The 27798-nt window shown below is 35.2% G+C and overlaps 1 protein-coding gene across 5 annotated transcripts in view; it reads left to right on the top strand.

Annotated features, from left to right (window-relative positions):
• Positions 1-27798, top strand: part of CCSER1 (coiled-coil serine rich protein 1) — a 617512-nt gene that overhangs the window by 313730 nt on the left and 275984 nt on the right. For all 5 annotated transcript variants that reach the window (XM_052681483.1, XM_052681485.1, XM_052681486.1 and 2 more), the window contains exon 7: positions 1928-2005. In XM_052681483.1, coding sequence (XP_052537443.1) covers positions 1928-2005 — 78 coding nt within the window. The remainder of the gene's footprint in view (positions 1-1927; positions 2006-27798) is intronic.

The following is a 27798-nucleotide window of genomic DNA, read 5'->3' as shown; positions in this document are numbered from 1 at the left end:
ACAGTCGTCATGCCCATAATATTGTCCCCTGTCTTGTTACAGTTTTGTTAGTCCAGGCACGGTGCTATGTCAGTATGCTGTCCAGACAAGGGCTGTCTCATGTCCATTTTGCAGGAGGAGCTGATGTTCTGCTAAGGCTAGCGTGGGGACGTGCCCTGGGAAGTCTTGTCAAAACAACCTCAGCGTTCTCAAGGTTGTTTGGTCTTTCTTGGATTTTTAGCTACTGCTGAAGAATTTGCAGCTCATGCAGTGTGCAGGGGGGTCAATCTGCATTGCTGATTTTGATACTGAGACAATTTCAGTGTTTGACTGTCTTCCCATTCACTTGTAATTGAAAATTAGGGTGTATGATTTGGTTTGGAAAGCAGTTGCTTAGTTTATTTTTTTTTTTTCAGTACTGTGTTAAACACAAACTGTCTACCTTTAAGACAGAGCATTCTCGAAGAGGAGGTCTCTGGTTTTGACTTTACTTTGGATTTAATCTAAAAGAGCTCTTCTTCCCTTCTGTTTAACAAATAGTCTCAGTCGTTTTCCTTGATGAGCAATGGCAGGAGCCTAACTGTTAGTATTTGTAACTGTACTGAAAAGAACGTGGTGAATGTGGTAAAGATATTGGCTTTCTGATACAGTACAGTCTCTCTTATTCCCCAACAAGCTCTCTGTGTTGCATGGATTATAAACTGCCTATTTCTCTCTCTCTCTCCTTCATAAATAAACACTGTGTCACACTCTTTCCTTCTTTACTTACATTCCCTTTATTCAAGAAGCAGCTGTTGTCTTTTCTTTCAGATATGGTATAACATACGTATCTATTTAAACTCAATGATTTTCTCAATAGGTATCAATTCTGAATTATCTGATATCAGTTATGACATAGGGATTTTGTAACAAGGTTTTCTTTTCTTTTCTTTTTTTTTTTTTTTTCTTTTCCTAGCTGGCTGAATAAAATCCAGTACCTACATTTATATATATATATATATTCATATGTTAGTGAAACTTAATGGGGTCCAGCAATATTCTTTACTTTCAGATCTTGTGCCTATTAAATGGGTCCCATCATAGTGATGTGAAAACATATACCTGATTAGTTAATTGCGTAAGATAAATTTATTAAATCGTGGCACTGATGGACTTGTTTCCCTAGAAGTATTACACATTCTAGTATTCTTCAGAAAAATTTTGTATCATATTTGCATTTTCTTAAAGATTTTGTTCTTCCGTCATTATTACCATTACAAATGAAAAAGAGTCCCCATGCTCCTCTTTTACATGACTTATCTATTCAAATGAGAACTATGTCAATAGCCTTAAAAAGACTGGATTTTTGCGTCGGTCTATTAGTCATTTTGCCTGGATACATTTACTGACTTCATTATTAGTTTTACTGTTCACTCTTTAGTTTCATCTACTGGTGCTCAATTGTAACATATACTAACTCATGGGAAAGGGATCTTTTTAAAACACTAATTCAGATGCTTTTCTGCAGTATGTTTTCCTATTAGTTTTGCCTTCTAATTTCAACATCTGACCATCAAATACATAATTTATATATTGTTGTCTGTTCTGTGTGAGATTTTGTTTTGATTTTCATCTTGCATGGACGGTTGGACTAGATGATCTTGTAGGTCCTTTCAAAATTTGTGATTCTATGATTCCATGATTATTCTTTGTAGATGTGATACAGTTGCATGTTTGTGCATGTGTTTCAGTCTTTGAATGAGGATTTTGTTCAAAATAAAAAAATAAATACTCGTTGTGAAACACTCTTTTACTAATTAATGATCAGTATTGTATAGATGGCAGCTGTTTTCTCAATCTAATTCTGTTGAATTTTAAGTATAGTTTTTGAGCTCTTTCTTCCCCAAAATATGAAGAGAGATTTGTAAAACTTGATTGCCAATGTGAATTTCTATGTGTTTTCTTTCAGAGTACAGACATGAGTCCAGCTAGCAGCACCACCTCACTCCCTGTTAGCCCTCTTCCAGAAGAGCCTTTATTTTTTAAGGTATAGTTAATTCATTCTTCTATAAATGCTGTATATGTATTTTGGCTTCTGATGTATTGTGAAGTGCTGTTACTACTGCTTCCTTTCCTTTAAATTACTGCAATGTCAGCAGATGGTCTTATATAACACAATACTGTGCAGATTTTAAGAAGTAACTATAATAAAACATTCTTAGTTTTTGAGAGGGCTACTCTTTCAATAACAGAAGAGACTGGAGCTATGAACTGTTATTTAAGAAAAAGAGGAACATGTTTTAATATATCTCATCTGCTACTGATTTTTTCTGATATATGCATGTATATATGTCTGTATATCTCTGAATGAGATCCTCTCAGATTGCCCAGGAGTTCAGAATAGTGCTGTCACTGCAGGCCAAGAGGTATCATTGCCAATTGTTGGCTGAGACAAGGAGGAGACTCATATGTTCATTGCCATTGTCTCAACTGTGTGACACCAAATTAAGGCCGAGGAAATAGAATTAATGAAATATCATAATTTTTGATTTGAACCTATTCTGCACGTCACCAATGCAGGAAATAGCAGCCTCTCTCATACTTGTCCAATTCCATTTAAAAAAAAAAAATGGTTTTCTCTTTTTATGTGAACTGTCTCACTTGCACTGTCCTGTTAAAATCCTGCTTCCAATTTCAGTGCCAGCTCAGCTTCCTGTATCTCTTTTCATAGTTTCACTCCCATCTTTTTGCCTTATTTTTTCATGTCTGTAGAAAAGTTGTACCCTAATGTTCATAACCAGCTATCTAGTCAGCAAATTCCTGTTACTGGAATGGTGCAGCTTTCTCTGTGGTTTCATCAGTGGAAGTACACGTGCATCTTCATGGTCAACTCTTTTCTGGTGTTTAATGCTTTCAAGACCCTTAGCTCTCTGTCAGATTTGGCTGAAATGGAGCAATATTTTGCCAAGATACTGGAGTGTGTACTATCTTTTTTTTTTTTTTTTTTTTTTTTTTTTCCTCCTGGGAAATCACATGAAATGCAAATGGAAACATTCTGAAAATTATGAGGCAAATCTTGTAGTTATCATTCCTCCCTCTGCCTGGGGAAAGAGTAAGATATGTCTTCGAGAAGCAAGGGACTTCTCAGCTAAGATACAAGGTGTAGAAATCTGGCATGAATTAGTGAAATCCTCAGCTGAAATAAGTGCACTGATCTGTTTGCATCAAGAAAGCTCTGACACAGTGCCTTTAATTGGTTTTAAAGGAAATCATGCTTGCATAGCTGAAAATGAGCTACAAATGGCTTATTTGAAGTGGAAAAGTTATTTCAATAAAAAAAATTAAGGTACTTGTTCATATTAAGAGCCCTTTATATTTTGCATTAGAAAATTGTACAAGAAACCAGTGAGGGAATACATTTTGCTATGAAATTCAAATGAATTGAAATCAAATACATCGCACAAATTCTCTTAAGTATAATTAAAAATAGAATAAAATGTAACAGTTTATGTTATTAATTCCTGACTCATTCCAAGAGAGAGCAATATTGTTCCAGAAATTATGTGAATAATTGGTTTTACAAGCCATGACCTTTTCCAAAAACTGTCAGCTTGTAATACTGGCTTTTGATGCTGGAATGATGCATTTCTCTTAGAATTGTTGTAATAACTCTTCTCACCTCCTTTGCCCTGTGTAATGAGAAGACAGAGAAAAGATCCACTCTATGATTCTGGAAACACAAGTGTTACAAAGTGGGATAATATAAACTTTGCATATTTTTAGGGCAGCTGAAGGTATGTAAGCTTTTATACTACACTGTGAAATGAAATCAAACTCTCGTCTCAATGATTCCTGATTTAATATGAAGGAAGTGAGCATCCGACTTGACCAATTCAGATGCTTATGATTCTTAATCCTGAAGGATATATGTGCTCTATAAATGTGATGGAGAACTCAGCTTCTTCAAACACCATTGTAAGATTTTGAGTTCAGTCTAAGGAAAGTGGGAAGCACAATTCCCATGGGAATGCTTGCATGCTGTAACTCAGTTGTAAAGATAGCTGCTCAGCTACCATTTTCACATTATGCTGTGTGTGCTATGACAGGTAGCTCTACCACAAAGATCCCATTCTGGTGAGACCATACCCTTAAAATAGTTGGAGGGAAGTTTTTTCCAGTGCAGTATCAGATCATCTGTGTTCATTATATATATATATATTATTCTTATAGAATTATTATGTTACATTTATTAAATTCCTCCTACAGAGGAACAAAAGAAATTGAAAGCATTTCAGTAAGTACTGGGGGTAGCCAAACCCAGTACTGCTTAAACCTAAACCCTTGAGAAGACTATCACTTCAAAGCCTTCTAGCAATGTTCACTTCTTAACAGCTGCAAATAGTGATACAGTAATGGAAGCTGGTTTTGCTTGAGCAAAGATCAAATTTGCACAGTAGCCAGAAGTATAACCAATTCTTTGTTTGGCATCTGATTTCCTTCTCCCTATGAGTTAGAGACATTGCATTCAGGGCCTTCCATAGCTATGCTCTTTAAAAGCGTATAGAAAAATCCTGTTCAGACATGCATGCAGACAGCGCACTTTCAAAAAGCTTTTCTAAACCAATTTTTGATGAAACACTCAAAGGTATTCCTTTTCATTCAGGGTTATTTTTGTGTCAAATTTTGTCTTTCGGTTCTCTGCTGTTTTTTTTTTGTGGTTAACGTTATTATTATTTTTTAAAGAGCTAGATATCTTCCTATATTGTGGTAAAAGCTTATCCTATCACAGAAGAAAATCTTTTTGTTGGTGGTGATTTTGTACTTAAACTTTTTGGTAAGGAAATATCTTCCTTTGAGCAGAAGTTTATCCTTCTGCTTCTCTGTCATATTTATTGAAGAACTGGAGTCGTATCTCAGGGAGAAAAAGGAAGTGATGCCACAGTTGAAATATTTCAGAATTAAGAATCTGAAATGCAACAGAGCAGAATGGCATTTGTCATACCTTAGCTTGATTGATATTCTACACTGTAACAGCAACAGTGCAGCTTGCTCAAATGCAAGAGGCTTTTAATTATGAGTATGTATATCTGTACTCATGATATGTAATTAAAAATAATGTTGCTTTTCATTTTGCAAATCAGTGAAGGAGGGGGTGTTTCTGGCATGTCAGCTTAGAAAGCAGTCTTCTACTTCTTACAGCCTGTTCCTTTCTCCTACTCATTATATCATGCTTTTTTATAATAGTATTTCATTATTTTAAAAAGTATTCTACAGTATAGTGGCAGGTACTTTTAAGAAGACATCCATGTCATCCGTAAGATATGTTATTATCTAGTTAAACTTTATCTGTTATAATGAGCAACAGTCTCATTGGTTATTAGCCACAACCACATTGTAAATACTAACTGTAGTACTTATTATAGCAGTGCTTAATTGCATTTGAACTCCATGTTGAGTCTCAACCATGCTTTACTAATTGGCGTTAAACATGAGGGGAAAAAAAAACTACTTTTCTTTCTGCTGTGAGGGAGCTAAGAATTTTCTTCAACACTCATTATTTTAAAGTGTTCTGATTTCTGTAATTAATAGTAATGCTAATTGTCTGAGTAAGAAATGGAAGTGCTAACACAAGCATTAAAAACTAACAATCCTTAGCAGTGTTATCACCGTTATAGGTCTGGTAAGGTATGGGTTGATGGTCAGTTAGGTCTGTTCTAATATTTTGTCCATTTACCTCACAGCTTTGAAGACTTTGTGACCCCAATCTTTGTAGTTACTACTGGTCATAATTCTGGCAGCTTGTGATATTTGTGCCCACTACTTTATTAAGAGAGACATTTTACATCTGGGCAGTTATCAAAGTAATAGTCTTAGTGCAGATGTTTGGAATAATCAGTATGACAGTCACCATAATATTCCCTCTTATTTAAGGCAGTTTATCTTTCAGAGTATGACTTAACACACTTGGCTATAGAGTAAGGTCTTGTCCTTAAAGCAGAGTTGACAGTTAATTAGACTTTTACTTCATAGGGCTGCTTATGAAGGAGGACCCTTTAACCTTTCTTCTTTAAATGGAGATTTCAGTATTTTAAGCATTTACTTGCTCTTCTTTGAATAGACCATTTATTAATGTATTGTTTCTCTTTGTTTTCAAAACACAGAAATGGTCTCAGTCATTATGGACTGTGAACTGGTACAAATTAGGTTTTGATGACTCTCACTCATAGGCTGGAAGCTCAGTGAGCTCTTGTCCCTCCTTTTCCAGCCTGTTCCTGTCTTTCTGCCTTCATTGAACAACAATAGAAACTATGAAGCACCTGCCTTCATTGAACAACAATAGAAACTATGAAGCACCTTAGTTTGGGTTTTTTTTTGTTGTTTGTTTGTTTGTTTTTGTTTTTGTTTGTTTTTGGTGGGTTTTTTTTTTTTTTTTTTTTCTGTTTTGGGTTTTATTTGTATGGCAGCTTTTGCAAAAGTAATGCCTTCTATTTTATTATGTTGGTCCATGACATCAGAAGCAGCTTTAGGTTCTGTGACAGTAGAGGTTGAACCTTCCTGCCAATATTCCATTACATGTTGTTGTCATGTGACAGATAGCAGCCGTGGGACACTGTGACAGAATGGCATTTGACTTGGAAGTGCATATGAAGCAAACGTTTCTTACAGAATTCCTACACGCAGAAAACATTACAGTCACTGACATTGAATGATGCTTGCTGAACATTTATGGAGACCAAACAGTGGATGTGAGTGCAGTGAGGCAGTGGGTGGTGTGTTTCAGTGGGTCTCCACTGCAGATGAGGATTTTTCTGAGTGTGGTCTGCAGGCTTTTGTGTTACTGTGCAGTTTGTATCTGTTACAGTTTCGATGGGTAAATCAATGGGAGACATTACATTTGGAATAAGATGCATAATATTTTAGTTTATGTTACAGAAATGAATCAAACATGAAGATAATTATCCAAGTGTTACTAACTCAACCCCATCTCCCCTAAACTGCACCTCTTGAACTCCAGATTATTTCAAATGATTCTCTCATCTCTAATTCACTGGATAAATTGATCTCACTCTTTGCTTTCCTGCATCAATATTCCTTTCCTCTAAAACTCCTTATGTCTTATTGGTGTTGCTCATACTATTAAAGGCCTTGATGAAAGCCTTCTGTGTTGTAACTTGCAATTTCGGAAGATGAAGATGCTGATTTGACTGTGGGTGGTTGCTAGTTGCCCACCCATTCCTTTTCATGTAAACCCAATGTACTGAGACAAGATTTATCATTGTTTGGTTAATGGCATCAATTAACGAATGAAATCGTAATGAACTGTTAAAAAGTACAGACTGCAGAAGTGAGTGAACATCAAGATCTGCACAGAAGATATTCCTTTCTGAGTGGCTGACTTATTGTTATAGAAGAATATATCACCTGGATAAATGGTCTTGAGTGCCTGTGGGTGATGTACACTTGTCAGGCTTAGACAGAATTGGAAATGACCAGAAACTACGCCTGTGTTTTCCTGTTATCTATCTATACCTTAGTCATTGCTAACCTGTCTTTCCCAGGTTTTCTGAACATACATTCTCTTTTCTTTTAGTATTTCTCCTTAATTTATTGAAACACTCTTCATAAAATGAGGTTAGTTGAAGATTTCAAAATTGATTATTATAGGCTAAGTGAAAAATACTCTTCTTGATGCCAATCAGCCAAATACATTAAGTATGGAATAAATATATTAATGAAATATCCAAAATCTACCAGAAATGCAGAGCATGCTTCAAGCACAAGTATAATGCTTCAACCACTAGCATACAGAAAGATCATCATTACTTTTTTCTACCTGTGAGTTTCCAGTACACCTAAGAAATGAATATATTTACTACTACAAGGCTAAATATTAGGTCAATTCTTGTTCCTTTCCTCAGGTAGACATGCTATCACACAGTGAATTCTGTTATACCTACAGGGTAAATTTTTTCCACTGAGTAAAAAAAAAAAAAAAAAAAAAAAAGATATGTAGCATTACCAGTTGCTGAAAATATATCACTAAGACTGCGTAAACAGAGTTTTTGAAGCTCTAAGGGAGAATCCTACTATCTCCAGTAAGAGCTCTCAAAGTTCTTCACACTAATCGTTTTAGTACAGATAGTAAAACCACCCAAATTCCGTTGTCTAGAGCCTGATAGGCATTGGTAAATTTGGAGGACCACTCTGCAATTCAGAAAATATCAGAGTATCCTGAACTGGGAGAGACCGACAAGGACACTGGTTCCACACAGTACCACCCAAAATTCAAACTGTCTGAGTGGCATTATCCAAACACTCTGGCAGCATGGGGCTGTGACCACTGCCCTGGGTACCTGGATGCTTGACCATATGTGGTGAACTTTTTCAGTGATCAGGATTATTCCAAGTGGTTTGAATGAAATTCTGTTCAAATCAATGGCTTTGTGCTCATTGATTGCAAAAATGTGGTTTTGGTCCATGAATGAATGATGAAAGTGTACTGACCACTCCAATCCCATTGATAAAGGGTGAAAATGTAAACCTACATTGACAATTGCAAAATGGAATCTTTTGGAGTTGTATTGTCATCAATACAATGGAGTGTTTTCATATACTTCCTCCAATGTAATTAAAATTTAGGACTACTAGTAATAGAAGAATACATTTAATAATTCAGTTGTCAGTATGTGTTGGAACAACAGATATTTTCTTCGTAAAATAAAGTAAACAAACTTGGAAACTTGAAAATGGGATTCCTACATGTTGCATGAGTCTTTTCAGAGTAGCAGATGGTTGCTCTTCTTTTAATTTAATTTTTCTTTTCTGGCCAATGATTGCATTTTCCATTCAGAAAACCTCTGAAACATGCTTACGCACAAACTAACATGTAAAGTAACTTTGGAATGAAAAACATCTGGTAACACCTTCTTTGATTGTTCTATTAAAACAGATATAAACAGTTTTCCCAGGATCTTAATTGGTAATGATAATGACCCAGTCACAAGTATTTAAACATAATTCTTTACCGGAGTAAATACAAAGTTGTCATTTAGAATTCTTATCAAGTTGAATGTCTGTTAAGTTCAATACTAAAAAAAAAAAAAAAAAAAAAAAAGTGATTGATTTTTAAAATGTTTTAAAAAGACAGATACTTTTGTAATCAATTGAGACAGCCATTATGGACAGTGCATAAATATTGTTAATTTTAATCACCTGAAATTAAAGGCAAGGTTATATTACTGAAAGATAAACGCTTTGTGCTACTTAAGAAACCAGCTGTTTCTTGGCTTTCTTTCAGCTGCTCCCCCTGGTAGAGCAGGCAAGATACTGAAATATGATGAATGATGTTGTGTTGTAGATTCATTTGTGTTTGTTGTTACTTTTCTGATCAGATCACAAGCAATATTGTTTGTTCACATCTCATTATAAGTAGTAAAACCTTTTAACTGTCTGTGTCAGTGATGCATGAGAATGAGCGCAAATTTGTCAGTGAAATGTTAATTCCTTGTCACGACAAGAAAAAAAAAGGATGAATTGTCTGCCCATAAAGTAAAACATTATTATTTCTAATGTATTTTATAAAGTATTTCTTAGACAAGAAGTCTTTTGAGTAAAAGAAATTATTGGAAAAAGTAACAAATGTTATGAAGCTGTCAATTTTTTATGTACCAGTACTGCAATTGTATAAATGCTACTCACATATCACATGACTACATTGTAGTTGTAGTAAATTTGAGGGGACCGATCATCATACATATTTCTTCTGAGGTGCTGAGGATCCTGAAAACACTAATCCTTACAGCATTGCTATAAAATTCTTCTAGGTGTTGTTATCTACTTTTCAGTGAAATAGTTTCCATGGTATTTCTGCTGCTGTCTCCTGTCCTAGTCTCAGAGTGGACAACAGATACTGCTGTTCCTGCTTTCATGCTCTAGTTGTTATTTATTCTCCATTGGCCTTTCTCAAAGGGCTGGTCTCTGCTCAAAGCAAGGATTCTGCAGTTCTGTGCTTGCCAAACTGGGGAGCCAAGCTAGATGTGCAAATAGATCTCCATTCACAAACAACTGGGAAATTATAATTTCCCTTTAAGTAGAAAAACATTTCAGCATTTATTATGCTTTAAGATGACTTCTGATTCAATAAGGCTTAAAGAGCCAAGTGATTAGTACTATGTGATGCGTCATTTCTCTGCACAGTATTGCAAATTCTTTGTTTATAGGGAAGAGAAAAATAACTTGAAAACATGTTTTTCAAGATGGCATCATGCTATCTGATGGGAAATACTGAATGGTTGATATGTTTGTTCGGTTATATTATTGTTCTATTCAGACAGTTCTTATATCATATGAAGTGAGTTTAACTGTAAGTTGTTTATTGTCTGAGAGTCTGTACACAAAGGACTTAGAAAATTTCTGAGTGAGGAAACATAACTAGCAGGCGCTAGCTAAAATATTGTAGTCACTTAAAAGTATAAGTTATCTTAGAGGTTTATAAGCCCAATTCTACTCAACCCCTTCTCTAGTACTTTTTTTTTTTTTTTTTTTTTTTTTTTTTTTTGTAATTCATGGAAATTGTAACTGCTCATCTGCTTTCAAGACTGGTAAGCGTACCTCCATGAATTGTTCAAGGCAACAACACAGTTAACATAAAACTTTACTCCTGTAAGTGTCCAAAAGGAAAAATCAAGCAAGTGCGTGGCTCACCAGGAAACACATTTAGTTAAATCGACTTGTGATTATGATTTCAAGGACATCAAATGTTCTTTTGTGATGCAGCTGAAAAAGTTGCTGTTTGTCCGATTGAGGCAGCTTCGTTCCTTCAGGCTGTATCGACAGGGTGAAAAAGTATAATTTAATGTGATGTGGTGAACTGGAGAGCAGCTTATTGCTTTGTCAGGTGCTTATGGAGGGAAAAAAGTAAGAGAGAGATGAGTGCAAACAAAGGTGCCTTTTAATGTCATTGTAATCCTAATGACAAAGAATTAAGTAGTTAAGAAAGAAAGATATAACTCAAGTCAAACAAAAGATGAGAAACAAATGAAGGGCCTGTTTTATGTGTTAGAAGAGCTTTTGGTACAGTGATTCTTGCTGTGTGAAATAACAAGCTCCAAACCTCTGGGATTGTTATTTCACACAGCAAGAGCCAAAGGATGTCTTAGCCCTGCATTTTCATTGTTTCTGGGCAATCAGCAACCCCGAAGGTTGTCTGCTGCGAGGTGGTTGGATGGAAGGAGGGACAAAAAGGTGGATAGAGGTAAAGACAGAAGGATGGATCATGTCAGATGAACTAATCCTTTCTGTCCCGCGTAATGAAGAAATGATGCTTCCCCAGATCCCTTTCAAAGCATAAATGTGCACTTTGGGGCATCACTGACCTACAGTTTGAACCAGTGTCTGAAGTATTAATTAAAATGACATCCTAATCAGTGTGACCGATGTTCTACTTTGTACCTGCATTAAGTTATATTGAAGCTAGATTAATGTAGAAGAGATACTTTTAACCTGACTTTTTCTACATGACAAAATGTACAGTGTGCTGCCAAGGAAATTCATCAACGGGTTCAGCTGAAAAGATATCTCTGCAGATATACAACGCGAATAAGCTTCTCTGCCTATTTTTCAGCCATACAACTCTGTTTATCAGCTCTTCTTTGTTTTATTTATATTTATTTTATTTACTGTTTGTATGTAGCTTTTGGAAGATCAAATTAGAGAACTTAATGAGAGTTTTTAACAGGAGGAAAACTAATTTCTTACATGAGCAGATAGTGATAGGACAAGGGGTAACACTTATAAACCACAAGAGGGGAGATTTAGTTTAGATGCTAAGAGGAAATTTTTCATTCAGAAGATGGCGAGGCATTGGCACAAGAAACTATGGTTATCCTGTTCCTGTAGGTGTTCTAGGCCAGGTTGGATGGGGCCCTGGGCAGCCTGAGCTCTGATGCTTGATAGCCCTTCCCATGGTAGAGAAGTTGGAACTGAGCAGGCTTAATGGTCCCTTCCAATCCAAGCCATTCTGTGTTTCTGTGAACTTTGTTTAATCATTTTCAGACTATGAATCCTTTGGGTTTTGAAATTACTTTTTATTTAAGTGGAATCAAGTAAAAGCTTCAATCCTTGGTGTAGTGGTTTTATGCTGGTAAAAAGCCTGACTCTGACATGCTGTGAAAAATGGGGCATTATACTTTTCAGTAACTATCAGCATAGCCAGAATGTTTACAACCAAGATGCCTAGTGTAACTTGCCAGTTATTGGGTTAAGTCAACAGAAATCATATTTTCTTTGCCTTGTATACAAGAGTTCAGTTTATCAGGCGATTCTTTCCATCTGCTTTTATTTTCCATCTAGTCTTAAATAACAGCATGTTCATCATTTCACCTTCTTAACTGTTTTATTTCTGTGATACAACTTGTACAGCACAAAATTATTGCACATAGAAATATCTCACTCCTGACACCAAAAATTCTCTCATCTATAAATATTTTACCTTAAAAAACAAGCAAACAAAAAAACCTTTTAAATACAGTCTTACAGTCTGAAATGCAATAGTTGGTGTTAATCCTGTTTTTAAATAAAAATGCACCTATGGTATAAGATGAGAGATAAACACTGATAATATGAATATAGAATTTGTTCTGTGCCATTGCAAAAATGTCAGAAAAAATGAGTGACATAGGTGATTTTTACTGTGTCGTACCAGAATCTTGTTGATTGGTTCTTATACCTTTCCAATTCTTTGGGCAATTGTGTTTTTAAAATTAAGAGCTTGGATGAATTGAGTTTTTTTTGTTTCTTTGGGATTTTTTTTAGGAGAAATGATTATATTTGGGAATTTGGTTCTTTTGGCCACTGTGTAATTTTGCTCCCAGCATCTCCTACAAAGGTGAATGAACTTCATTTGTCCTGCTGTTGTTCAGCAAAAAGGAACATGCTTAATTCTGTTGGTGAATTGTGATAGCTGTTTCTGATATCAAACCACCCTAAGCATGAAAATTAGTATGTACAGGCATCATGGTGGATAAGCAACACAAGTGACACAACATCCTTCAGAGAAATGCTTTGCAGAAGTTACTGACACATAAGCTGTAGCTGTAATAGAATTCAAAAGCACCAAATAAAAAATCTGAAGCCTAGTTAATCAGGGATAAAATGATACAGCCCAAGTAAAATGTTAAAATGTATAGGAATGACATGCTTGAACAGATAATACATGCTTTTATAAAAACTATCATCTTAATATGAAGAGTAAGCTGAGTATGCCTACTGACATTTAAGAATTCCAAATTATGAGGATGTATTGTGAATTATTTATTCTTCATCTTAGAGAGAAAAAAAAAAAAAAGGAGAAAGTGTAATGTCTGGTGTTTTTTTTATTTTTTGATTTATTTTACAAGTATCTGTTTTCATATGTCAGGTGGGATCATTGAAAGAGCAAGTATAAGCCAAGAGAAGCATATTCAGATGGACAGAGTATATAGTCTCCAGGAGAAATGTCATGATCAAATCATATTAGCTAATGTGATGCTCAACAAGTATTAGGTAAAAGTTCATTTCTGATTTGTCTTTATATGCTGTGTAGTCTTATTTGGTATAACTCACTAACTTACTGTACTTGTCAGAAGACTGGAAGAAGTCTGTTTTTAATGAATCGTCTATGAAAGACAATTATCCAGGAAAATTAAAAGCACAGAATTTTAAGGCAACATATTCCTTGCCTACCTGGCTCATAAAAGTATATTCGTTCCATATAGTTATGGTGTAGTTAATTTCAAAAATTGTTTGGTTAGAACTGTCTTAAATATTATTAGTCTCGAAGTCATTAGTTATCTGCTTTAAACCATCCAGTTAAGAAATCTTCGCATGCTTTGTGATGGTCCATGGTTCAAGACTCTTTGAGCTGTGTTCATTGTGGATTCTTGGTACTTGAACAAGGATCTGTGGTTTTGCAAAAGATTTATACTGTTTTCTCTGGAAAACAGGGAACTGCTTCCCTGGAACAGTTTTCACTGGAGGTGAATCTGGCATCTTTCTGTGATGTATTCTTGAGTGGTGTGAAAAACACAGTGAAATGTGAATTGATAGCATTAATTATAATTTGTACTGGGAATATTTTATAATCCCGAATAGGGTTTGGTATTCCAAAATGACTGTTTTAATTTATATATATATAAAATATGAAATATAAAAAATAATATATATATATAATTATTATAAAAATTAAATATTATATATATATAATTATATATAAATATATACATATATATTATTTTGAGAGGAATGTAGAATACATGTAGCAGATGACCTGCAGAATGAGTCATATGCTTGTCAATCTTCATTGCATGTGTGAAATTCTTAAGAGTATTTACAAAGTCACTGTAACAATGTATATATAGTGCAGATTGGCAGGGGTGCGTGCTCTTATGTAGGCATGGAGTTGTTGGGTGGATTTCTCAAGGTCATAAACAAACAAGGAAGTATGAGCTGCCCTAGTTTTGTTAACGTGTAGACTATCATAATTCAATTTAATTTAAAAAAAAAAAAAAAAGTTTCATAACTTTCCAATATGAAGCAAAAAAAGAAAAGGGAAAATTGTAGTGTGGGGCCTCTGAAACGGGGACTTAAATTGTCAGTGGCGAGAAAAATCTACATCTCAGGATCCTCCACTTAGTTAGTCCTTGTCCAGTTGTGGTTTAGACTCTTACTGAATTTGCTATAATCTCAAAGTAGCAGGAGAAGTGACTTGTCCAGTTTCACTTCTCTTCTGCCTTCGCACCTTGTTTTGATTTGACTCGGTGTACAGGTGGAAAAAAAGAAAGTTGGGGTACAAAAGAGGGCAAGACCTTTTGGTGCAGGATCTACTCATTCTGATAAATTACTAATTGAACTGTAATTCCAAGACAACGTGTACATGGTGTGCAGTAACTGACATTAAACTATGGTTTTAGTCAAAACTTTCTTTTTCATGATGTAACAGGTTAGAGCAACAGTCTGTCAATGTAACACCTTCCAGTAAGCCTATGTGTATATTCCAGGGGAAATGGTTTTAAACTGAGATGGGAGATTGAGGTTAGATAATAAGAGAAAGTTTTTCATTCAGAGGGTGGTGATGCACTGGAACAGGTTGCCTAAGGAGGTTGTGGATGCCCCATCCCTGGAGGTATAAAAGGTCAGGCTGGATGTGGCTCTGGGCAGCTTGCTCTAGTGGTTGGTGACCCTGCACGTGCAGGGGGGTTGAAAATAGATGATCATTTTGGTCCTTTTCAACCCACACCATTCTGTGATTCAGTCTATGTGACATTGTTTTGGCTTGGTCAAGAGCATGTAAATGTTCAGTTTTAACTAAAATAGAAGTAGAACCAAAAAAGATCCAAGATGCTAGAAATGAGAATGTAGTTTCTCAGATAATGTGACTTTACTAAATAAAAAGAAGTTTCAAAAGATTTACTTGAAAATAGATCATGGGTGACAGGACTGGAATAGAGAGAGTCCAACTTTGTTCTGCTGTCACAAATAAATCCAATTTAATCATACAGTGCAGAAGAGAGTATTGTGTAAGATGACTGACTGCTTTCTTCATAAGCAAACGAACAGTTCTTATAAGTGAACTTTTTCTGTATTTATTTGTCCTTGGGCTCTTCAATTGGAGAATCAGCTGATGAATGCGAATCAGAGGAAATCCTGGTTGGTGCAGTTTTGCCACTGGTGCACTGATGTGGTAACAAACAGCACCTGCTGTTCACAACAGAGGGGTCCTCTCAGAGACTAGGTAAAGTAGGCAGCTGCTTCGCATCCTCTATGTCTTGTTCTGGTTGTTATTCTATTTTTTTGTGCTGAAAAAGACCCATTCTGGAGATGGGGGGGATGACTACTGCCTTTGAAAGAGTTAGCAGGCCTGCACTACACAAGAGTCTTCACTAGTGTTCCTTATTTAAAATCCTAACAGAGACTTCTGGGATGTGTGAGTGAATTCAAAGGCAGACATTTTAAGTGTTTTTAGAGAACTTAGTATAACTTCATTTTACTATCAAGTTTACTAGCAAGCTCACTTGAGAACTGTTTTTGCCCTGATATAAATAGGTACCTGCAGATGATTCAAGTATGTATTTCTCACAGAAATACTTACTGTAAACATGCTGTCAGTTCCTATGCTGCTCTTATTCAGAGCTGCATCTGTGTTCCTCCTGGTGGCAGCAGCCTCACTCATCCTTCCTTTCTGCTTTGTTTCTGAAGGGAAAGGGTAATAAATGAAAGGGAGGGGAAAGAAAGTAAAACTAATGTCGAAGTGAAGCAAAGCTTTTACCTCGTGATTACATTTTTCAAATGTAACATTGAGTTTTTCTTTGTAAGTTAGTTTGTGGATTTTTTGTTGTTGTTTTTTTTTTTTGTGTGTGTGTGTGTGTGTGTGTGTATGAAAGGAAACAGATTGCAGAGGTGGGATTTTTTTTTTTTTTTTTTTCCTTTTATAGGTTAAAAATGATGTGCTTAAATTGCAAACGTTTGCTACCTTGTGCTATGTCACTACTTTATTTTATCGGGAAAATGGCTTTAGGTTTAAATTAGGAAAGTAGATATTGGAGGATGCAGACTCCTGTCTCAGAAGCTAAATGATTTTCCTAGGGGAGCTAATGTAGGTGTTACGAATTGTATCTGCAGAGCTTCCACAATATATTTATTCTTTTTAGTGGCACAGTGAGACTAATTTTATTAATCTTTTGAAGTGCCTTTCACATTCTCAGTAGGCAGCTGTGGTAGATGTGCAAAATATTAATACTTGCAAATGTTCTAGATGCTAAAATACATAATAATAGGGCAGTGAACATGATACTACAGGCTGCATACCAAAAACCATCTGAGTGCTAATTGGGAATAATGCTATGAAACCACATCAAGTAATCCACACTACCATTTGACTCCCTGTTATAAATGTTATAATATAATTACTACTTCTTGGCAGGTGTGAGGATGTTCCATCATCTTCTGGTAAGATTAGATCTGGTATGCATGAAAGGGATGGGGATGTCTTACTTAATACAGCTATGTCTTAATTAATCTTTCTCTGTTATGAATGTAACAAAGCTTTGGAGGATCAACACTGTTACAGGAAGCACTCCAGAACCATCTTGATTTAGTTTTTTTTTTTAAGATCTTATGCGTATGATAACGTCTATTTGACAGACTCAATGAAAATTAAGTTCCCCTGTGTGTAGCATTGTCCCCCACTGTTTGAATCAAGAGTGCTGCTGTGAATAACATGAGATTTTGGAAAAGGTTGCCAATCTTTATGTACATGAAGTCTGTAAGTTTAAAAGTAATCTTCACTGTTTGATAATATATTCTATTGATAATATATATCTTGATAAAATATATGTTTCACTACTAGTTTTCCTCTTTTGAAATCTCTTCACCTCACTCCGTATCACAGAGAGAAAACTAACCCTTCTTTATTAACAGATAATGAAATGAAAATAATAACGAATATGTTGTTAGGAAAACATTTTCATTCTTCTGTTTTTGTGAAATCTTAGTGGATGGGAGGTTAGGAACGTTTGGCAGACTGACACAGTGGGGTAAAGAAGTTATGTGATGGTAAAGATGACGTATAGTCTCATCTTTCTGATTACTTCATTTTAAAAACTCAAAGCTCTTAGTAGGATGCTGTCTTATTTTGGATGTTTTCAACAGAAAATAAGCTTAAAGCTGATCATTTACTTGAACATTAGCGAAAGATTAGTTATAATTCCTATTTGAAAAACAAGAATATAACATGACTAGACAGTTAGATGAAAATTGCCTGTGAATACAGCTAGATCCACATTCTAATTCTGTTAGAGCAATGGTAATTTCTTGCTCCTAAATATACCCATGAGATTTCTGTAGCTATTAGAGCACGATAACAATGTCTCAGTTCATCAGACAAAATTAAATTTTAGTAAAGCAATGAGCAAGTTGGAAATGTATTGTAATGGAAAGCTTACAGTTATGATGTCACTTCATAAGTCAAACATTTTTCTGAAAAAGTCAGAAAGATAATAAGTAGCAGGAAAGCCACATGGCAGAGAATCTACCAAAATTGGTGACGTAAGAGCTGATGAGTCACACTGCACCTTCAGGAAAAACTGAACAGGGATAGGGGAAGAGAAACTGATAGTTTGCTACTTCTCTAATTTGTTGGCAAATCCTAAGGGAATTAGCAAGATCTAGCTCTTTACAGTTCTAGTTTAACATATATGTAGTTGATTCACAGTTACAAGGTTACTTTTCTGATGCAAAATTTAGGCTACACTGGAGATTAGCTGGCTTTCACTTGCCAAATTCCCTTTTCCCAGTTCTGTTGTATAGTTATGGAAAGGGGGCTATGCTAGGCTGAGACTTTCTCATGCAGCACAGACTAGATTTGGAGAAACTTGGTGTCCTTATATTGCAATTGTACGTTGTGCGGTTGTGTAGGTGAGCAGAACAGGCTCTGCTGCTGGGAACTGCTGGGTGACATTCCTTCTCACATGATGGAGGAATGGATTGCACTGTCCTGTGATAGAATTATTCTAGTTTTTAGCTAGTAGGAGGACAACATTGCTCCCAGAAGTGATGTGGATGCAAATTTACTTTGGCCATTGCTGTAGGGCCTTTGACTACATTGGAGTGCTCCTGCACAAGGCACAGGCTTGATCCAGCTGGAGCCTGTGCTCTCATGAGAGTTTCTTCTAGGCAGAATTTTGAGCAAGGCCCTGTGATTGCTATGAGTTGCAGGTTGTCTCACTGATGTGTCTTGTTGCTGCCCGCCATCTGTTCACTATCTATGGAAATGAGAAGATGTCCAACACTCATCTGAACAAAAAGCTGATTCCAGAACAGGTGTTGACCAGTCTTGATTTAAACAATCAAGCTTAAAGGACAGAGATTACTCAAAGTGAGCTGTTTTGCTAACTACAAAGCCAGCTGCTCTGTCTTTCCTGAGTAGATTAACTGTGTATTCACAGCTGTCTTTTTCAATTCTATTCTATGTGATGATATTAGCAGAGGAAAAGTACAGTTTTTTTTTCACAATAGTAACTACATGTTTCATGTAATAAATCTTTCTGATGAAGAGCGAGTTCAAATTATATTTCTTCTCTTTATCCATTCCATGTGAAAATATTTGGAGTAGTTATTCCACAATAAAAAAGTAAAGATTTTTCTTTGCATGTCTTAATTCTTCAGAAAAAAAAGATGAATTTAGTGTCTTTTGGGTTTTTACAGTAAGGAACATTCATTTTCTTTGGCTCTTCAGAAAGCATTGTGCATGCTGCTCAGTGTAAACCTTCACCAAGAGTGTACAGCTGAGCTGCAAGTTCAAAGTTGTCAGAAGTCTAAGAAATGGTTGTGTTTTCACTTTTTACCCTCCAGCCCATTACTGAGTGTCTGTAATATGAAAGCATGTAGTTTGCTGATTTTTGAGGAAGATTTTTTTTTTTTTTTCAGGGGTAGCTTTTCCAGATCTAGTGAGTACACTGTTATTTAAAAACAATTGCTCTCAGCGAAGTTCTCAAATTGCCCACTGATTGAAGCATCTTTTTTTTTTTTCTCAAGGATTTGTATAGGATAGCCACCACAATATGTAAATCATTTTCAACTTTTCACTGAATAAATTTATTAACTGAAATAAGAGGGCTGCTAAGAATTGCTATAAAACCTTAATATTTGATATTAGAACAGTGATTTTACGGTAGTTTTTCCAAAAGTATTAATCAAGTACCCTTCAGTTTTTTTGAAAGATGGCTTCCATACTTCTTAAGTCTTTTTTGAAGTAAGAAGTTTCCTGCATGAAGTCTTTGAAGGCACTTTGAAATTCTGCATTTTTTTTTTGAATTAGTACTTAGTTGGAACCGTGTAACTTCAACTGCAAAAGCTTTTTTGTATGATCTTAAAGTGTAAATTTAATGTGTGTGCCTATCTTTGCATGTTTACTAGGGTTGATCAATGCTTTTCTGTGCTGGAGAAATAGAATGTGAACATGTTCTTGAAAACAACATCAACTGTGCTGAATGGTGGTATCTTCTTTGGGAAGGTACCAAATCATTGGAGTATAGTGCATGAAAGTAGAATTTCACTCAAAGAGTTTAGTAACTAAAAATGTTTTGCATTTGTTATGAAAATATTCTGATTGTAAGTGTTGTAGCAATAGTAATTACTTGCTGAAAAATCAGTGATTATCTAGCATTCCTTCATCATATTTTCATGGCGGTTTGAGAATAAGATAATCTGCTATTTTTACTGCCAATGTTTGTAGCTGGGGTAAAAGGGTATAAAAGTGTATATCTATGGTACAAACAGTATATATATTAAAGAGCTAAAGTTCTACCATGCTCACAGATACATAAGGAAATAATTTACACAAACTTGATTTTTCAAAATGAATAATAATTGCATGACAACTGGACAGTTCAGATATTGTGCACCTTCCAAGAGAGTGTGCAGTAATGAATGGCTGCTATAGGAAAGCACAGACCTGTGATACCCAAAGGAATATTTGATATGTATCAAGACCATTCTGTTTGAACAACTTATTTAACCTTTATGATAGAAGTAGAGCTGTAGCATAATATTTCAGAAAAAGATACATGCTTATTCTAAACTGTAAAAATTTACATGATTAATAATTTTTGAGATACATTATTATTTAATTTCAGTGATGCATAACATGTACAGAGATGAAGGATCTGACAAATCATAATTATTTCTAATGATTTCCAAAATCAGAAATTAGATTAAGGAAATGCTTGATTTGTCAGTCCAAATAAGCACAGATTGTCTTCATTTGATCCTAATTAGCCAGGCTACTTTGAATTTAAAAACTTCAGATAAAAAAATCTAACTTTTTTGAAAACTACATCACTAGAAATCACCTCCTGTTGCAATTTTTCACCTATGTGATATGTCATCTTCCTATTTCACTTGTTTTTGTTATGACTTTTCATCTTCCTATTTCACTTGTTTTTATTATGACTTCATTAGCTAATGTTGTATGCATTAATGCTTTTTGGAATGTTGAAATTACATATAACATTTAAGGTGTTTTATTGCACAGCCAAATTAAATTGCTTTCTATCAGCTTTTTTTAAAACATTTTTAGTTGTAGCCCAAATAATGGTAAACCACTTACGGCTTTTAGTAATTAATTGTCTGATTACAGCAGACTGTAATCCAGAACACCCTTTACTATGACATCACTCCCCTCAATCTGCACATTTTCCATCAAAGACTTACAGAAACCAACTCTACCTTCACCATCTCCCTGAATCCTACTAGCTTCTGGTGAAGGATATCTTGAGCTTCAAAATGTAAAATCTGCATTTTCCTTCCTGTATCCATGATGAAACATCAGAAATATCATTGGTCTCTGCTTTTCTGGAGTCAATTCCAGATATCTGTAGTCTCTTACCCTTTTCACTATGGTAAAAGTCACTGTATTTTTTTTGTTGGATGGGAACCAGGGAATTGTACCTGCCTCCTTCTGGCATTTTAGAAACCCTCATTACCAAGCCATCTAAATATCTCCAACATACCGTTTTCTTGGTTATTTCTATTTTTGAAAGCTGGATTCATATAAATTTTCTTTCTGGACAGAGCTACAATAATGTGGGGTTTTTTGTATGTTTGTTTGTTTTTTAGTCCTGGGTTACTAGCTATCTACCTAGTCCTTTCCTGAAAGAGAAGGCCACTCTTAGAGTTAATGTCTTCCTTTGCCTTCCCGCTCTTTGCTGTTTGTTGCCTATAAGTTTGTCTTAGCTGTGCTCCTTTCAGTTTCTCTCCCTTGAGATTCTGCTCTGGATGACAGTGTTATTTATCTGGCTCTTCTCTCTCTCCAGCGGACTCCTGCTGGAATTTGTAGCTGTGTGATTCTGAGTTTTGGAATACATTACTTGAGTCTGATGGCAGCTAATGGGGACATCTTCAAATCCCATAAATGCAATGAGAATAATCCTACCATTGTCCCCAGAAGTCTCAGTAAAAAGTCCCCAAAGACATAATGAACACTTGACATTTTTGTTGCTTCTAAATACTGTATTTGCTCTGTAAAAGTTAAAAAAAACCAATAGTTTGCAGAATTAGTTGTTCCCTTACATTTTCCGATTAGTAAATTAGACATTTAAGTTATTGATTGACCCGACTAGAAAATATCTTTAGTAGATATTTGAAGTTAAAAAGTATAATCTGTCAGTTGTCCTGTGCTTTTTAAAATATCCAGCTTTTATCTGGTTGTGAACAGTGGGATGACAAAGAATGGAAAGGAACGCCTTGCTGTTTAACACATTGAACTATTTTGGATGGTGGGAGAGAAGCTGGGATTTTTTGCCTTCTGACATATTGAGTTAGCTGATTACACTGGTGAGAATAAGCTGTACCATACCATCCTGACTGTGGGTACTCTGAGCAGTGGAAAGATTGAGAAGGAAATAAAGTAAGGGTTTAATCCTGTTCTTAGGTTCTTTTGGCTTTGGCATCTATGCATTTTTGTCCTTAACTCATGGCACTTCAGGCATTCTGTATTAAAAATAAACCAGATCTATTCTTGCAATAGTTTCACCTGCATAAGAAGGAAGAAAAAATAATATCCTAATTTACTTTCAATCATGAAGATTATTATAGTGACATAAAGCACAGACAGTATGTTTTTGTCAGTAAAAAATAATACCATCTGGTATTTACTTTCAATTTTTATATTAAGCTTAAATTTTTATTATTTTCTGTCAAATCTGCCTCAAGATATATACATCTCTCTATTAAATCACATTCATTATGATTATCATTCTGTTGATACTGAAATAGGTACAATATAAAGTTATAAAACATTTATGAAATCTTCACTACCTAGGCTGATTTGAAATGATTTATCGTTTCTGTCTGAGGAGAATGAGCACAATGCACAGCTATTTTGAGACATAGCTTGAACTGAAGAGGCACAGGTGAAGAAGTGCCCTGCCAGCCATGTGTAGGCTTTTATCTGAATCCAGAGATTGAATATGATACAGAAATGATGTACAATGATCACAGTATTGTCTGGGGAAAAGAAAAAAAGCAATGAGGCATTAGGCATATTTGCCCTTGAGTCAAATGCCATATACTTCTCAGTATCCAGAGCTTTGGCCTCCTTACCTTCTCATGTTGCCTCGTTTTCTCTGGCCCATTATTCTCTATATCTGTAGTTCTCAGCTTCCCCCCAGGGGAAATGATCCTTAGCTTATGTGTGCCACGCACTATCTACTCAAGGTCCCGTTGATCTTTTTTTTTTCTTTCTCTTTTCCCCATTGAAGTCTCATCTCATATGGTCTGTAACATCAAAGTTGTCATTCCTTTGCTGACTTTTCACCAATTTGAGGTGCTTTTTTTTTCCTTCTGGTACAGCAACTTTCTGCTGGGATTGCCTCTTTGAAAATTATTGAATGCTCAGAATTTTTGAACTCAGGGTGCTTTAGGTGCAACTCTGACTTCATTCCTAAAGCCATTATTATTTCTGGATGATTTTCATAGGGTTGCCTTTTTTCAAAGGCAAAAATGAGAGATTAATATTGCCTCCAGTCTTACAGCAAATTAATTTCTTGCCTGTTACATGTTCAGACATCTGATACAGCATTCGTTTTAGGTTTTTGTAGAAGAAAATTACATTATATTTGTACATAATTTGGTATTATTTAGGTTACTTGATCTGTTTTGGTAATGTTTAGTGTAAAATGTCTGACCAAGTTGAATTGAGATTTTCCGTGACATTTAGTCTTTCTCTTTTGTTTTTCTATGAATTTTTGTTTCTGTTCAGAACTTAATTTTTCTTCAATTTTTTTTAATACTTCAATTTAATTTTTTTTTCACAATTTTCCTTACATATTCTCTCATATCATCTTCCCTGCCTTATTTAATTCATTCCTTTATTGCACTGTGAATTGACACTTCTTTCACATTATATCCTCACTTTATATGATTACAGAGCATGGTGTTATGTTTTTCACTGCATACACAAGTCCAGGTTCTGCATCAAGCTTTCTCAAAAGCCAGGTCTAATAAGCAGGAAATAAGTTGTCACTTCAAATAAGCTGAGCCCCTTTTTTTTTCTCAGCCCAGTTTTGACAATGAGATCTGAGATCCTTGTATCTTTGTTTTTTTTTGTTGTTGTTGTTTGTTTCTTTAAAGATAAGCAAACATTGTGAGTTCAGTACTATGCAGAAATTATTGGATAAAGAAATTTGCTTTGTTCCTATGCAGAAAGACCATCTCTGTGTTTGGAAGTTTCATATTTACCCATTTCTGACAGTCAGCCAATTCCACATCCTCTTTCCCCTGCTGTTGGCCATGTCAACCTGTAGTATTTCTAACTAGTAAGCTTTGGATGTCTTTGGATATGATACTGTCTGAACTGTGACTGAGGTTAATACACAGTTAAAATTAGCTATTTGTGCAGCTGATTAAGGATTTATCCTTAGTGCCTAGAAGCAACTCTACTGAGAATGCGTTCACATACTGTCCTCCTGCATTAGGAAGCAGCATCACTGTGGAAAATCCAAGACAAAGTAATTGGACATGGTGTCCAAATATAATGTTGACCTCTGTATGTAACTTCATTACTAGTAGAATGGAACAACATCAGATAGCAGAGGTGAGAGTCCATAGATGAAATTGGGGATAATTCTGAATCACAAGGGCAATCCTTACTTGATGCATCATTTATCATCTGTGTCTAAGCATTGTTTAATTGCAGTTACAGCTACTGAAGAGAGTTGTATGTTCTGGGCCTGCATTCAGATGCATAAATTTGTATTGTAAATGAAAGGTTATGCTTTCTGCAAATAAGCTTTTTTGTTTATATTTTCTTGTTCATTTTTTGTCATATTTCCTTCAAATTTGCTTGAGCACCTTTCTCAGCACTGAGAATGGCAACCAAGTGGAAAAAACTCTGGTCTTTTGTTTTCACAGCAGTATAAGAGTAAGTGGCTCTTTTGCTATTAAATTAGAATTCGGTTTGGATTTTGATCATTAAGAGGTTAATGCTGTCTGCTTTCATTCATACTTAACATATATACCACTTTGCTTTTATTGGATTGGATTGCAAAGGCTAATAGCATTCATAAAACATTTTCCAACAGTTTATTTATATCAGGATTTTCTTAGTTTTGAGAGGTTTAGAGGAAATTTAGCTTAAACAATGAGTAATTCATCTGATGTTTTGTGAGGAATTAAGTAATTTCATCCTTTTGTTTACATGTTTGTCTGCGTACCGGGAACTGTAAAATTAAAGAGAGTAACAAAAAAAAAAATTCTAAAGCAACTGGGCAATAAGGTGCCTAGCAGAATGCACGTTGCTCTTGTACAGAGCAAAAGGTGTGCCCAGATTTATCTTTACGATACCATATGTCATAGCGTTTCTTTCTGAAGTTACTTCTTTCAATTGAATTAAGAAAATCTATGCCTCTAATGGAGTTCTATTCTACAGTTTTCATTCTGTTAGAAATCTCAGCAAATTCAGTTCAACTTTTTCTGTTTTCTGAAGTCTATGCGTATCTCTCTGCAGGGTACAAAAAATTATTGCTCACTCCCATAGGTGTTAAACACAGGCTTACTAGTTTTCATAGTCCATTAATTTTCATAACACCATAGTCAGTACGAAGCCCGTCTTCCCTAGTTCACACTCTGAATGACTCTGAAGTCAAAAACAGCTCTTGGGAAAATATGTTGAGTGAATCTTCCAACACCATACAGCTGTGGGGATATAGAGAAAATGAGAGTCTCGTTCTTGGAATGTAGCAGTGACTGTCTTTTAATGGGAGGAAGGATGGATTTTCTGCTGATTATTTTGCTTTTTTTTAATTGATCATATATGTAGCAGTGTTCACTTGGACAGGACTTGCTATAGCATAGATGGAAGGAAGGCTGTGCTGTTACATCACTGATTTTTTTGTGGAGCTGTGTCTGTATCTGTTAAGTTTACAGGCAAACTTGTCTAATCTTGAAGACCGTCAAGCTTAGAACAATGAGAAGATGGAGTCCACGACCTTTGCTTTGTTCTGCATTACTTAAGCTTAGCAAAGTGACAAAGTTCTCTAAAGTTTTGCAATTTGTTTTGAGGTATGAGGCTGTGTTGGATATAACTGGCCTCTTTATCGTGGACTACAGATTTGTTGCTAATATTTCTGCAGTCTGTTCTGTGAGTTCTTGCTATACGTGTGGCAGACAAAAGAAACAGTGCAATATCTTTAGCGTAGAGAAGTATGCTTTGGCAGCACCTTTTAACATGATGAAAACTTGCCATGGAAATGGGTCATTCAGTGGACAATGAGAGTAAATAGTGAAGTTTGCTCTGAAATTTTAACTCATGAAATGGACAGTTTAATACCACCTTTAAAGATCAGGACGTCGTTAAGGCAGGTTTTTAATCATGTATATAGATGTGGAAGTCATCTTTGTCCCAAGTTTATAGCCGTAATTAAGCTCCTCATCCACAATTTGAAAGGCACTGAAGGACAGAATCTCTGGGACAGTTGTTTTTTGTTTCATTCTGTACTCAGTACTTGTGAAAATCTTATTTCACATGCTTAAATTTCCTGAGAAGAGAATGGGAGAAATCAGATGAAACCATGTGTACTTCCAAAGCAGTGTCACATTCAGATGATTTTTCTCTACTAATTTTAGTTCTGCTCATTTAATGCAAAAATCAGCTATTTTGTATTTTCAAGAAATAGCATTTGACATTTATAGGTCTTAGTTAATTCCAGTGGTACTTAAATATAGCAGCCACTGACAAAGAATACTTGAGTCAAAATTTCACTTGGCTTTCTACGAGGCCAAACATCTTTGTATGACAAATGTTTGAAGCATTGACAACAGCAGATATACTCTCAGAAAATGTGTCTGTAGTTGATATAAATCAGCTGGTGTTAGCCCTGGGAGCTATCACCTTCCTTTAGGTTTTACTTTAATCTCCAATTGAGAAATGTAACCAAGAAAGAAATAATTTGCTTTTCAATTTCCAACCCGCCAATATAAGGGGGTTTTTGTATGAAATTTGAATCAAGCAAGAAGACAAATAACCTTTTAAATACAAAATCACATTATTAGTTGTACACATGTGAGTTTAATCGCTAGTAACAGTTACTTAAGGTGTGTGTGCCAGCAAAATCAGGGTCCATAATCTGCTTGTGATCTTTAATATTTCAGAATTATTTTGCTAATTAATTTCTATTGATTTCCTTCGTTTAGATCCTATCTGGTTGCTGTTCATAGACTGAGCTGTTGCTTGTGGTTTCTTGTCACCTTTTTTAAAAAAGAATATAAAATAGGGAGAGGAAGAAGTGCTTTTCCTTTAAGCAAAACTAGATGACTGATGTCATGCACATTTTTTGGACTGGAAGTCTCAGAGGCTGAATTTGAATGTATATGTTGATACAGATCAGAGATGTTAATTGGATAATAGAGTAGTTATTTGTCATGAACAAGTTAAACTGATGGAAAACATAGTTGAATTTTTCCTGAGAGAACAATATGGTTGTTAACCTATCTTCTAATATAGTTTTCAGAAAAATATTTTTGAGAAAATATAATTAAATAAACTACTATGAATACAGTGCTAATAACATACTGAAAGACTCTATTACCATGTTTAGTGGACTGTTTTTTCAAATGTTTGGTGGTTTTTTTTTTAATTATAGTAGGTTTTATTAATACAATTGGTCCAAACACTAAAAGCTGTCATACACAGACCCCAGCTTAATCACATTGCAAGTAGTTTTTTGCAAGTGTTGTCTGTAAACTGGAGACCCATTTGGATTTTCATGTCAGGTACTGCAGAACTGAAGGAACCAAAGTTGTTTAGTT

The sequence above is a fragment of the Tympanuchus pallidicinctus genome, unplaced genomic scaffold (genome assembly GCF_026119805.1).
Source record: "Tympanuchus pallidicinctus isolate F22 unplaced genomic scaffold, pur_lepc_1.0 scaffold2, whole genome shotgun sequence".
In the NCBI taxonomy this organism is placed as follows: domain Eukaryota; kingdom Metazoa; phylum Chordata; class Aves; order Galliformes; family Phasianidae; genus Tympanuchus; species Tympanuchus pallidicinctus.
This window is presented reverse-complemented; position numbering and strand designations above follow the sequence as displayed.